The sequence below is a fragment of the Papio anubis genome, chromosome X (assembly GCF_008728515.1).
Source record: "Papio anubis isolate 15944 chromosome X, Panubis1.0, whole genome shotgun sequence".
NCBI classification, from domain to species: Eukaryota; Metazoa; Chordata; class Mammalia; order Primates; family Cercopithecidae; genus Papio; species Papio anubis.
In genome coordinates, this window is record NC_044996.1 from 93,900,990 (window position 1) to 93,915,681 (window position 14,692).

Consider the following 14,692-nt stretch of genomic DNA (forward strand, 5'->3'; position numbering starts at 1 on the left):
GAGTTAATGGCACATCACTGGCTTCATTTAAGAGACATAAAAGCTAAGTCACAGAAAGATTAAGCAATTTACCCCATATTGCACCACCATCTTTGGAGTCCACCAAAGTAAAGTGACTCCCAATCTAAGAAAGAGTCCAAACTCTTCAACTTCTTGCTACAAGTTACCAAGGAGCAAAGATTTTTGTGAGAAAATTCCATACTGACATGCCTCACAGACACGACCATTGGCATATTAAAATGCAGGCACACCAAAATAACCCAATCCTGTAGCCTTTTAGGACAGCTCATTAACACCTATACCACAATCCTGGCAACCTTTAGTTCTTCATTTTGTGGTTGCTGCAGCTTGCTACAGGAAGATGTATTGCGTCCGCTCAAACTTCCTTGGACACCAACTTTAAGAGGCCTGAGTCATTCAAATCATTCCCCAAAGTCCTTCGACCACCAAAAGCAGCAAACAAAAGTACTGCTAATTAAAAATGTAATTAGAGTTTATTATAACTAGCATACATTTGTTCTAGGTCTGATTCACTCCTGCTTTGAACTGGCTTTGTCCTGTTTTTATTTGTGCTTAATTGTACTGTTTTATGTGCACTTAATTTTGTAAGATACTTCATATCTTTTCTGGATGCAGGCAGAGTGTAATTTCTAAATAAATAACAAACAATGGATTAAAGTTATGTAGAATTATCTCTTTTATGTGCTTCATGTACAGTTTATAGTACACTGAGGCCCCTTACAAATTCAGTGTGGATGGTATGTTTATGCCTGTTTTATAGGACTTGGAACAATTTTGCTGCTTTAAATGATTACAGAGGCTTACAGTTATATACTAGCCTTTACCACATATTTTTAGTTATATCTACAGTTTATTTGGTGTAGTGTCCTTGGTCAGGAACACAATCCCCAATAATAATAACGCCCTATAAGCAAAGACAGTGTACATTATGACAACACACTTTATGAGATAGTTGTAACACATTCCAGATTAGGAGGAGGGAAGAAAAAAACTTGAAAGAATGGCCATGTTTCCAAGAAAGTGTGATCTACCTTCTGGAATATTACAGGCCAAATTTTAAACCCTGACTTGTTTCTTTCTTTCTTTTTTTTTTTTTTTTTGTCCCATGTGCTCCTGCATCACCAGCCTCCTAGGAGCTAGTAATAAACAGGGAGCACAAACTCACTCTCCTATTAGCCTAAAATAAGCAATTGGGAAGCTAAGTTATTTACAAACCCATTTTAGCATAGAAGAGGACTAATAAAATACTGCATGTTTTATGTTAAATGTCTGACTTTCATTTATTATTTCATTGAGAAAAACATGAGATTCTACTGCTAAAAAGGTTTTAAAACCACCTGACTACCTGATCCCCAAAGGCTCTTTCCAGGACATTCTATGGTCTATAATAGTGAAGATAAAAGGCTTCACTGGATTTTCATCATGGTTTCTTACTTCCACTATAGAAAACACTGAAATGAAATAGGAAAAATGTCATGGAGAAAGCAGATGAGACTTTTGTAACTGTGTAATGTGGATAAAAGAGGGCCCAAAACAGTAGAAAAAGGACACTAGATAATATATTTATTTTCTCTCATTTTAGCTTTTGTAGTTTACATTGGAATTTGGCATACAAAGAAATTGAAAGCTGGATAGTTTTTAATTATATGCCCATCAGCCAACCCTGCACTTCAGCCATGTTATACTAATCAACAGCTCTTCAATGATTGCACAACATTAATCAGGTGATATACAAAATTCTGTCGGTTGCTTTTATTCATTTATTTTTCTGAGTCTACTTGCCAGGGAATCTGTTGCCTTTAAAATTTCAATAGGACTTGCCTCATCTACTTTACTTTTTTACAATATTTCTATCAGTACCCTATGATTCCCTGGCCCTGGCCTCACCTGCCCAATTCAAGTATAACCTCAGTTCTGATACTTTTCACTGTCACTGCTTAATTTAATACCAGTTTTCTCTCTAGGTTTGAGGGGGATATATTGTTTCTACTTTCCTCAAACAATTTCTTCATTTTTTTCCCCTAAACTTCTTACATCAAAGTGAATTTGCTATCAGGCAGTCTCTCATATCTGCACGTAATCCATCTCTGAAAATTTGCTGGATGATGAATTTTGAATTGTAGGAACCTTTGTTCCATTATTTAGGTTGGAAAAGCGATAATGCATTCCCACCACATCTAAAAGTCCCAATATTTCTTCAGATATTGTAAAACACTGTTAAATGCCCAAGTAACAATCCTCCAAATATGTATCATATTATAAAGCATTTAAAACACTAAGTACCTAATTATTGAACACTTAACAGACGAGCAGATACTTTGTGAGATAATACCCTGCTATCCTGGGTACAAAGTACTTCCCACACAAAAAACAACCTTTCAAGCTGTTTGAAATGTTACGTTTGTGTCCCATCATTAGAAAAAAAGGCAGAGAAATTCAAAAAGTTCAGTGCCAGTGAGGAATTGTGGAAAGGCAAAGGAAGGCTTTTTCAGGAATTTCTAGAAAGAGGACTCACAAGTACGAAGGAATATAATAAGAAAACCACGAAGAGAACCACTAATGGGTGTTTTGATTCCATGTGAAACCAAAGTGAAGCTCTCACATACAAACAAACAAACAAAAAACATGTCACCAAGTTAAGTAAATTAAAGCAGAGGAGACCATAACAATGTCAAAATTATCATTTTAATTAGTCTTAACAGTCAAAGAGAGTTAAGTAGAGGTGAGGTAGGGAAGAAAGGGACAGCAATATCCGAATTCTGGGTAAGAGAAAAGTTGTTTTACTCAAGCTCGGCAGGAGGGAAATTGTCACAGTAAGCATTAATTGAGGTTAGTGAGAAGGGTACCAACTTGTTAATTTTCTGAAATCAAGAATCTTGTTCTGCAGCTTTATTTACTGTCCTCTTTATTGTTTACGCTTAGCTGTTTTAATAAAGCTACATCATATTTTCCTCTATAGTGCAAGAGACATGCACAGTGATGTGAATAAACCATGAAATAATATGTTAAAGGTACATAATAAATGCAAGTGACACTTATCAAGGGAAAATTTAAAATCAAGTTTATTATAAAATGGAACTGAGAAACTGCTCTTAGAGTTGGGGTTCAGAGGACAGCACCACGACGCTGGAGCTGACTTGAGGACAGTGAGGACTCAGCTGACAGAGCCCAGAGTTAACGAAAACTTTCTGGGTTTCAAGTCTCTTTACTGACAGCCAAAAGGAGCTTAACAATTTTTGCTCATCAGGTACCTTTCATTTCCTGCGTCAAGCTGCAAAATCCCAGAAGAGAACAGGTAGAGACATTTGCTGCGGGAGGAGGCGAATGAATGAACATCCAGGATTTAGTTCTGCAAGCCGTACTTTCATTCCCCTCTACTCCTGGAGGCAGGGAAAAGGCTCAGTCCTCAGACCCACTGCCTCTTGTTTCAGAAGAACACTGCAAAGCTCTGGGTGTGCGAGTGGGTGGGGAGCATTAAGCATATCCCTCAGTATCCTACAGGTGCTTGAGGGAAACAAGGGGTAAGAATCCCTGTCCACAGGGGCCAATATTTCCTTTACAGGCTCTTTAAAGCAAGAGGCTTAAACAATAAATGCCTATAATGCTTTGGAAGATGAAAATCTCTAAAGTGCTAGTGACCAGGCAAGATTCTGATCTTACTCAATAATGCATTACACATCCCTTTTAAATTACTGATTCAACCTTGGTTGAGTTGTACACAGTTTATTACCTCTCTCAATTTTTGATCACACTTGGTTAATGAAAGCTGGATGAATTGAATATTCTATTTCCTTATAATTGTGGATAATGTTCTCATATATTCTTATTTCCCTTCTGGGTATGGCATACCCAGTTTAGCATAATGCTGTAACTTCTTGTTAAAGAGACAAAGCCATCACTAATATTTTTTTGGCATATAGTTAAAAGTGACTGAGAGATTTAGATTTTTTCCTTTTGCAAATTTAACAGTGGGAAGATAAGGTTGGTTTTGTTCTGGATCTCCTTCTCCAAGGCCAAGTCACAAAAGCTAGCTGGACAAATAACATCTAAGTGTCCAAAAAAAATGCAGTAAGTAAATGTGAGATCAAACTGCATTTGCATATGGGAGCAACTGCAACAATTGTGTCTACATAAAATCTATACACTTATTGCTTCACACAGCAAATATGTCCCTGAAGGGTTGTGATTCAAGCATATGTTTATCAACAGATCATATAGGAGTTTGACTAGATGAACTTTAAGCTAAAATCAACAAGTGTTTCCTAAATCCAAGGTAGAATAATGAACACGATCTAATAATTAAGCATGTGGGGCTGTGACTGGGGCAGGGTGAAGCCCGAGACACAATTGTGCATTCCCCAAAGTCTTACTACAGAAGACTATCAGCAAATACTCAGAGAAAATAAATTAAAAATATAGCAAAATATTAGCAATGACTATCTCTGAGTGGTGGGGTACTAGATGATTTTTATTTACTTTTTAGAAGCTTTCTCGATTTTCTACGTTCTCTGAAATCAGCATGCATTCCTTTATTTTATTATATTGAATTTTAATTTAAGTAGAGGAATGCTGAGAGAATTGACTATTAATAGTGAATACCTTGGCAAAGCATCTGGTAAAACAAATAACCACCATCTGTATATTTGTTTTGGTAATTGAGTCTCTCATTTACCAGTTTTGCTTAAAGGAAGTCTCATCTATGTGATTTTGTTCACTGTAGAATCCTCAGTGCTTAGCACAATGCTAAACACATAGCACATAGAGAGCAGGTATCAGTTTACGTTTTTAAAGAAATAAATGAATTTTAAAATTTGGAAAACATTAATTGAGTCTTAGTCTCTGTTTATAAATATGACTTGCAAATTTTATGGATTTGTGAAAATCAAGCCCTTTTATCACCCTGCAGGAATAGACATCAAAGCCAGCACATAATGAGACATAATGGAGGATGGATCACCTCCATTATTGAGTTGGCTAAGAGTCCTTCCCTGTTAGGTAGGGGTGTCTGACTAATTGGTAGTTAATAGCAAGAGTGTCACTGCTTTTGAGTTTATCATCAATTCTTAATTCTCTGTAGTGTTAGATGGGAACAGTGACGCAGCTAATTCCCAAATCATTTGTTTGGTTTGGAAAAGAGGTATGATTTTTTTCCCCAGCAGGGTTGCCTCCTAATTCTTTTTCCCTTGGACAGTGCCTTTCTTGGGAGTGTCACCTACCTGGATGATGGGGAAGGTAACCAGAAAAAGACTGGGGCAGCGGGAAGCCAGCCTGGGATTAAAATGTATCATCGTTTAGCCTTAGTGCTGAATGTTAGGTTCACTAGTGCCATTTGAGAGGGATAGTACCTTTCCTTTGTACAACACTTCAGAGTCTGTGGAGCTGGTGGGAGAAGTGAGTGGTTTTTTGTTTGTTTGTTTGTTTGTTTTAGAGGTTTTTTTCTGTGTTTGCTTTTTCTTTTAAAAAATCTCAGGAAGAAAGTCCAATGGTGTTGGAGGGATTATGGCCAACTTGCCTTAGATTAGGAGGATTTCTTCCCTTTTTCTCAAATATTTTTTTCTCCTCTTGGATGTGGAGAGGAATAAAGTTCATTGATTTTAATAAAGTTGAAGGTATCTCCTCTTACAATGGAAGATTTTTTTCTTTAAAAATCTCCAGGGGAAAAGATTCATTGCTTTTGGTAGAGCATCTCTCTTTAGGTCTGAAGGATTTCCATTAAAAAATAGGTTTTGTGGAGAGGACCTACAAGGGCAACTTGTTTTAATGAGGCTCGGGAGCCCTCCCTAGTAGGATTTTTCTTTCTTTCCTTTTCTTTAAAAGAAACAGTTTATTGGGAAAAATTAGAATGGGGGACATCTCTCCTGGAAAGATTTTCTTTTCCTTTCCTTGTTTCCTTTTTTTGTTTTTTTTGTTTTTGTTTGTTTGTTTGCTTTTTTTTAAAAAATAAAACAGTGAAGGCTGAAAGATAAATAAGGTCTCTGGGATAGGGTGACATTGGGCACATCCCCACCCCACCCCCCGTTTCCCCCCCCCCCACACACCCCTTCCCCCCCTTGAAGAAGCTTGAGAAAGAGATTTTGTGGGTTTTTTTTTCCTTATTGTGGGGGATGGAGAGGATAGTCATCAGGAATAATATGCAATGTCTGCAGTAAGGTGGTGGTGCATTTTCCTGGAGAGAATTTCTTCCTTTGATCCTTTAAAAAATAATCCCTTTGTTAATTTTCTTCTTCCTATTTTTCTCACCCCACCTTCTCTACCTCCTTCACTCTATCCTAGCTAGCCCTTTTCCCCTTCCCTTCAAATTTCCCCATCCTCCTTCTTTCTCTCTATTCCTCTCCTTTCCTCCCTCTCCCCTTTCTTTTTCCCTCTATCCCTCTCCTCCCTTCTCTCCCCCTCTTTCTTTTTCCCTCTCCCTCTCCCCTTTGTCTCTCTCTCTCTGGCTCCCTCCCTTCCTCTCTCTCTCTCCCTCTTTTTTCCTCTCCCTATTTCAGTCTCTCCCTACCCGCTCCTACCTTCCTCTCCCTTCTCCCTGTCCGGCTTTCTCCCTCCCTCCCTTCTTCCCTCCTCCCTCCCTTCTTCCCTCCTCCCTCCCTCCTTCCCTCCCTCTGTTTCTCTCTCTCATTCTCCCTTCTCTTCCTTCTTTCTCCCTCTCTCCTTCTCTTTGTTTCTTTTTTGTTTTCAGAAAAAATATTCCAGGACTTTGGTGAGTTTGGGGGCATCTTCATTCCCTTAAGAAAAATATTTCTGTTTAAAATATACTGTTCATGATCTTCTCTCCCCCGCCCCCCATAATTCTAAACGTATTTGCTTGTTTTGAGAAAAAAAGGGGTTTTGTTGAGGCTGAGGATACTTTTGTTTAAGAGGACTTTCTTGGCTTTGTGTTTCTCCCCTACCTATCTTTTCTATTTATTCTCAAATTACAAAAATTCTGTATTAAGAATAAAGCTTTTGGTAAATTATACAAACATATTAAATTATCACATGTACCCTGAAAATATGTACGTCTAGTATGCATCAGTTAAAAATTAATTAAAAATAAATAAATAAAATAAAAAGAATGAAGTTTTTGGGTGAATTTTTGTCAACTCCCATTAGAAGGATTTTCTTTTATTTTTTCTTCTTTTAAAAAAATCGTTTTTTTTTTTCTTGGTTGTGTTTTGACAGAAAAATTCATGGGTCTTTGTGACACTGAAGTACTTCCTCTCTTTAAGAGGATTTTGTTTTTGTTTCATTAATAATATCCTCTTCACCAACACATATAACTTTCCATTCTTAATTTTATTTTAAATCTTAAAAAAACTGTATTTTAAGAATAAGGTTTATGTTCTTTAGTCATGGAGGAGTGGTATTTCTCTTGTCCCTCCCCTCCCCGTCCCCCACCCTTCTTGGAATTAAAAATTCAGGAGATTTGGTATAATCAGGGACCTATCCTTTAATATTTGTTTCTTTTTTTTAAATTAAAATGTGTGTATCTAGAGGGGAGGATTCATAAATTTCATTAACTTTTATGATTTTTTAGAATATCTGCACTTAAAAGGATTTCCTGTTTTGCTTGTTTTCCTTAATTTTTTTTTTTTTTAATTGAAGGGGCGGCAAATGAAGGTTATTATCCTTGGTGAGGTTAAAGATCCTTTAAGAGGATCTCCCTTTCTTTTAGTTCATTTTTTCAATTTTGTTTGTGTTTTGTTTTGGGGAGAATACTAGGTCTCTTATCGTGTGGTTAGAGGGATGGTATCTTTCTTTTAATTATTTTTTAAAATTGAGATGTAATTTACATACCATAAAATTCATCATCTTAACATACAATTCTGTGGGTTTTAGTGTATCCACAAGGTTGTGCACTCAACACCATTCTCTGATTCTAGAACATTTTAATCACCCTCAAAAGAAGCCCTGTACTCTTTAGCCATCATTCCCTTTTCCACCTCCCATACTGCCCCACCCATTTCCTTTCCATCTCTAAGGATTTGCCTGTTCTGCACATTTTATGTAATTGGGAAAAATAATGTCAGGAAGCTTTGATGAGGTTGGTGGACCTTCCCTCTATTTTTGCCCCCTTAATTTTCTCAAGAGATTGAGCATGAGCCGGAAGTCAAATAAAGTTTATAAATTTCATGAATATTTTGAGGTTAGAAATACTGTTTAACTTACGATGATTTCTCTTTTTTCATTTTAAAATTTTTCTTTGGGGGATATCAGTTCCATGGGCTTTGATGAGGGTGAGGAGAATTTCCTTTTAGAAGCTCTTTCTTTTTTTTTTTTTTTTTTCCTTAAAATAATTTTCAGAGGAGGGGTAAGTTTCATTATCTGGGGTCACTGTCCCTTTCTTTTCCTTTTTAAAATTCATAAATGTGTTTTTATTATTTTGAGAATAAGATCTATTTGCTTTGGTGAGGGTGGGGCATCTCCCTTTAGAATGGCTGCTTGCTTGCTTGCTTTTTTTTTTTCCTTTAAAATTATTTTTTTTCCACTGAAAGAATTACAGTGGGTGGGCTTTGGAAAGGTCGGGCACCCTATCCTTAGCAGGATTTCAATTTATTTCCTTTACAAAACACACACACACAAACAAAAAAGGTCTTTGTGAGTAATCGGTTCAGGGTCTCTGCCTCTTCTCCTGTCTTCTCAGGCTCCCCTTCTATGCTGGCCCCCTCTGGGAGCATCAGAAGAGGAGCAGCAACCACTGCTTTGGAAAAAATATCAGAGCTGATGAAATGTCAGCTAGAAGACTGTTCTTAGACAAATGAGGAGCCTATGTATCACAAAAGGCCATATGTTAGATTTTGTAAAAAAAACTACAATAGAAAATTCAGTCATTACATCCTATAAGCTGTCAAATTTTATTTTTGTCCTCCCCCACCTGCTGCCTTGTTCAAGGAAATAAAAGGGTTAATAATGCAGAGGAAAGCACTCTGCAAACTGTAAAGTGCCATAGGAGCAGAAGGAATTATAGAATCCTTATTAGAACACCCCTGAATGGTTTCCTGGTTTCTATGGATTTTTTTTTTTTTGCCTTTCCTTGGAGGCACTTTCCCTTTGGGCTGCAGATCTGCAGAATCCCTAGTTGGAGATTTTAATAAATGCATAAGAATTGTACTCTGAGAAACTAAAGACCACTGACCAATACTTCATTATCTTTTCTAGAACATCCTGTAGTGACTGCTTAGGAACTATTAGAATATACCAAATAAATCAGATGGTATCATCAAAACTTGGCAAGGAGGGGGCAAAAACTGAAGAGAAAAGAAAATAATTTCATTCTGACCTTCAACAGGTTAAACATTTGAATCTATAATCCCAAAGCTGTTTACAGTCACTGCAGATACTCTGTTCACTTAGGAAAAAATTTATTATCCCCTGAAGCTAACGATATCATTATTAGTCTGCTGCTGGTGGGACTGCATGGGATAAGGGCACTTTCCAAGCCATTAAAAAAATTGTTAGTAATTTGCTTCTTAATTATAGTTCCAATAACCACTCTGAAAATGGAAAGATTGACTGTATTTCCTTAAGGGCTATATATTCCATGCCATTTAAATAAGCACTTACTTCTCACTCTGAAACCAATGAGAATAATTTTTATTCATTTACAGCAGCAGCCAACACATTGCTGGAAATGGATAGGTTTCAAGCTTCAGCAAGTGTTTATTAAGCAAAACCAAGGAGGGCTGCATTGAACTAGGCACTGAGAAAGGCCACCCCTATTTTTGAGAAGCTCAGAAATCACTAAAATATTCTGATAGGAATCACCAGATATCACATAAACAAATGCTTGCTATTTTGCAAGAAAATGTACAAAAATACCAGTTTTGTACATAAAAACTGTCCTGATATGGTTTGAGGATAATGGTTATTACTGTGCAATCATCAGGAGGGATACACAGACCCCTTTTATCTCCCCCAAAAGCCATAAAAGTGTATTTCCCCCCAGATTTTCATCAATCACTTGTATGATGTGATTTTAATTTCATAGACGGTCGAAACCCAATGAATAAACAAAATTTTGTCTTTCTTCAAGCATAGCTGATGGGAGAGAAAGAAACATGGTCTACTTCATATAAGCCCCATCCCTCCCGGGAAGAAAGTTATAGCGTTGCTAAAGAACCAATTCACACATCCTTACTTACACTTGCTGCCACCAGGTGGGAGACCATGGCTCATTTCCTGGGAATTGAAACATTTTAGAAAGAAAAGAAATAGACATGTTTGGTTCACAGACTAACTGTGTTATCCTGGTAGCTATTTGGAAAGAAAACATGAGCCACCTTTTCTCAGTCTCTACCCTCATGCTTGGCATAGAATTGCAGGTTCTGAAACGTTCCTGAAATCCCAAAAGAGGGCAGACTACAAGGCTGGAAAATGTTTTTTTGCTACAATACCAGTCAACAAAATTATCTGGGAGAAACTTGTAGTCACATTCAAACACTTGGTTTTGCTCATTTCATCCTTTGAGTTATCAGGATAGCTTCACGCTTGCTATGGAGGATTTCATTGCATGATGAGACCTGTATTTTGTTTTGTTCCCTGACATTTTGTGCACGTATGTATAGTATGTGCGTGTGTGTGTCAGGGGTGTGTGCACGCCTATGCATGTTGCATAGCTGTTTCCCCCCAAGCTTGCCTTGAGGAGGCAGTGTTTGAAAACAACATCACCCCAGCTAAGATGACAACTTGTTTGCCTTGAATGTTAAGATACAAGCCAGCTGGTTGCAGGTGCCATTTGTCTGAGGAAGATGCAGGAGAGAATGATCCTATCACTGAAGATCAGATGTTTCCAGCTGCACCAGAGAGCAAGCAACTGCATAGCAACATTGAGGGTGTTGTAAAAGGGTTTGGCTCCAAGCAATTTAATTTGAGCACATACCCAGATCCTTTGCATCCTTCAAAATTCTCCAGAGCCACTGATCAGTTAATCTGCATGGCCTTCTTAACGGATGGTCGTGGCTCTTAACCCCATTCTACAGATAAGTGATTCAAACAATATCTGGCTCTACTAAGGACAAAGTCAAACCCCTGGGATCCTGGTCTCCTGCCAGTGTTGCCAAATGTCCGTGGGTCAGCTAGCCAGCACGTCTGAGTAGGCACTATGTAGAGGAAACTAATCTGATTCCCCTTACCTTAATCCTCCTCATCTGTCTGGCAACAACATTTTCCTGTCAAACAGGTAGGAGATGCTTTCGCATAGGAGCAGGGGATGCTTTTCACTGGGGGAAGGGTCCTGGTCTCCAGTCAGCCTTCCAGAGGCCAAAGAGGAGATGCATTCACTGGGTATTACGTCCCCACGTGTCAGTTTCACAGCCATGTTCCCAAAATTTCGCTTAAGATGGCCACAGGTCAGGTGATTCCTGCTTGTCTCTTTCCCGCCAGCTTAATGCAAACTCTTCCAAAAAGACGAGAGCAATCACCCGGTGGGGGTGAGCTCCCAAATCTAGCCACCCCAACTTTGCCCTTCTTAAGATCACTTCAGGAAAGGGTATTTTCAAGAAAGGGAGGGATACACCCCCTGGTGTGAGAGCTAGGGTGTTGGACTTTTAAAAAAATTGTCAGTCTCCCACCGTCCTGTTTCATTTATTTATTTTTAAACCTCTGCACTTTCTTTTCTCTGTGAAACTTTTCATTTTAGCCGTCTTTTTCAGTCGTTCGTCATTGCAGATATTTTGCAAACTCAAGCCTCCCTACTAAGAACTCAGGAAGCAACTAGCGCTTCTATTTCGTGATGCCAACCTCTGCCCCCTCCCCTCCTGCATTCTACATTCTATAAGTATGCGGTCCACAGCAGAAGGGTTCCTTATGGTCTGCTAGGCAGCAGGATGGACCGGTATTGTTTGTGTGTTGTGTTATTCGTTTGTGTGTGCGCGCGCGCGTGTGTGTATGTGTGTGTGTGAATGCGCGCGTGTGTGTATGTTTTCCTGCAGGGGAAGCTAAATTGAGGTGTGTGTGTGCATTATCATGGTTTTCACAGTTTTGTGGAACGAAGTTTAGGGGAACGGAAGAGTAGGGAGAGTGCAGAGAAAGCAGGAAAGACAGGCATACTCGCGCTGAAGAGCAGACGGGGTTTCAGGGTCCAAGGCAAACACGAAAACCTTTTTCCTCCCTACTCCCCCTGGGCGAGTGCCGGAGGATTCTCCACTCATCTTTTCCCGGCCAAGTGTAACGATTTAGAAGGCGTCGCGGTAGACTGGTAGAGATGAAGGTTCCCCTTCACACGTTCTGCAATCCCATCTCCTATTTTCGTGTCTCTAAACGAGGACTCCTGTACCATTCCAGCTGGCCCTGGTGCGGGATGCCAGTTGCCCCGTTTGTGACGCTGTGCATCATTGTATCACTGCGTTTGCACCTACCTGCTGGGAAATCCTGCAGACAGATGGAATGGTGGCTTCGACACACGCATGCTCTCCCCCTCCTCCCGGAGAACCCTGCCCTTCCCCTGCAGTGCGCGTGGGCGCCGCCCATCCCCTAGTCCCCACCGGGAGTACCGGCTCGCAGCAGCCGGCAGAGGCGCCGGGCACCTCCCTGGAGCGCCGCCAGTTGCGCCCAGCTGAGGAGCCCCCTCCCCAGTGGAAGGGAGGGGGGCCAAGCAGGCGGCGGCTCCGCAGCTTGGGCCTCTGCGGCAGTGACCGCGGCTAAGAGGTGTGTCCCACCGCCCCCACTCAATCCGTCCGCTATGTACTCGGGGCCAGCCTTAAACACTTCTCCAGGTCTCTTGCGCTCCTCGAGGGTATCTTCATCTTCTCTTTCAAGACTCACCGCACTGTCGCTTCTCCTCACGGGGAAAACTGCTCCCACCCCCCTGCTGTCACCCCCGTTTCTAGCCCCAAACAGCCCATTCTCGATTCCCACATGTTGCTTCCCGCCTCCCAACCCCTTCCCATTCCCTCGGGTTCCCCAATCCCTGCATCTTTCTCAGCATCTTGGCCAGCCAGTGCCAGACAAGCGGGATGCAAGGGGTACCCGGAGTCCCGCGGGCTCCATAGCCATCTGACTTCGCCTTGCTTCTTTTCCGCGCTCCAGGGGGTCTTTTGCTTACCTTTATTCTGGACCACGACATTGGCGTTCTGGGCGATGGCAATGGCGATGGCGAGGTCTTTAGACCCCTCTCTCGAATGTCCACCGGACATTGCAATAGACATGGTGCTGGACTCGGACGGGACTCTGGAGGCGCCTCAGGGCAGAACTCTGGGACCAGCTCTGTCACAGGTTCTGGGGTCGGCTCTGGGGCCGCCTCTGGGGCAACTTCTGGAGTCAGCTCTGGGGCCTGCTCTGGGACCGACTCTGGGGCAGGTTCTGGAGTCGGCTCTGGGGCAGGCTCTGTGGCAGGTTCTGGGGCCGGCTCTATGGCAGGTTCTGGGGCCGGTTCTGGGGCCGGCTCTGTGGCAGGTTCTGGGGCCGGCTCTGTGGCAGGTTCTGGGGCCGGCTCTGTGGCAGGTTCTGGCGCCGGCTCTGTGGCTGGTTCTGGGGTCGGTTTTGTGTACAGTTCTGTGGCTGGTTCTGAGGTCGCCTCCGGACAGGGTCCTGGAGCAGGCTCTGGACAGGGCTCTGGTACGGGTTCTGGCGAAGGCTCGGAGAGCAGCGGTGGAGCCGGCGGCGGAGCCGGTGGTGGTGGCGGCGGCGGCCAAGGCGGCGGAGGCTCTGAAGACTCAGCGGGCTGCTCTCCATCCTGAGGCGGGGCAGTGCCCTGGGCCGCGGCAGCTCCGCGGTCCATGTCCGCACACCGCCTCAGGTCTGGGCAGCCTGCGTCCCTAAGCCTGGAGGGCTAAAGTACCCTCGGGCGCCCCGCCCACTCCAGTCTGGCAGCCCCTCGCAGGGTGCCAAACTTTCCCCCATCCCACTCCATGGCTGGCTGGGCTCTGAGGTCTAACCCGTAGGCGCTCAGCGTCTCCCTGTGCTGGAACACGCCCCTCAGTGAGCGCACACCTCTTCGTAAGCAGCCACGGGTCTGATGGGCGGGAAGCAGAGGGGCTTGCGAACGCGGACTGGGCAGAGTGCTTGATGACCTCCTAGCGACGCGCGGGAGGGGAGGGGAGAGACAAAAAGGGGAGGGGGAGTGGAGCGGCGTGGAGGTTGGGGGGCGGGTTGGAGCCTGGCCGTGTTTAACCCTTTAGTAACACGAATGAAGAGAAAAAAAAAAAAAAAGCCAGAGGCGAAGTTGAGGGTCTTTGCAATTCCCCAACCACTTAGCCATGAGCTGCTGCTCAGAACAGCTTCCATCCTGTGTCTGCTCTCTCCCTCAGCAGCAGGTGAGCTTAGCCTCGGACCAACCTCTTGCCCCCCATCTCCAAGCCTCGATGGGCAAGTAATACTTTTTATCTAAGCCTGGAAAAGAAATTAAGCGGCATGGGGTGTGTGTGTGTGTGTGTGTGTGTGTGTGTGTGTGTGTGTGTGTGTGGTGGCGGGGGTGGGGGTGTTCAGCCTCCTTTGGATTGAAGTACAATTTGCCCCCCTTCGGTTTTTGCGTTTCTGAGCTTTGCCAGATCCAAGCGGTTTGCTGTTGGGTACAGAGTTTGAGGTGATTCGGGAAAGGAGTGTGATGAGGGAGGCTGGAGCCCCGGCGTTCCGCAGCCTACAGCCTCCCGGAGAGCAAGGCGAGAGTGCCCCGGCAGCAGCAGCTGTGCTAGCGCTCGGGAGCTGAGGCTACTCTGGTCTCCGCAGCTATCTGGGCATCTGTCTGGCTCGCCTA

At 42.5% G+C, this 14,692-nt stretch overlaps 1 protein-coding gene across 1 annotated transcript in view; it reads right to left on the reverse strand.

Annotated features, from left to right (window-relative positions):
• Positions 1-14,084, reverse strand: part of DGKK (diacylglycerol kinase kappa) — a 109,300-nt gene extending 95,216 nt beyond the window's left edge. Inside the window, exon 1 of the mRNA XM_009197613.4 lies at positions 13,043-14,084. Within this exon, the coding sequence (XP_009195877.2) occupies positions 13,043-13,717 (675 nt within the window). The 5' untranslated portion in view covers positions 13,718-14,084. The remainder of the gene's footprint in view (positions 1-13,042) is intronic.
• Positions 14,085-14,692: the final 608 nt, after the last annotated feature.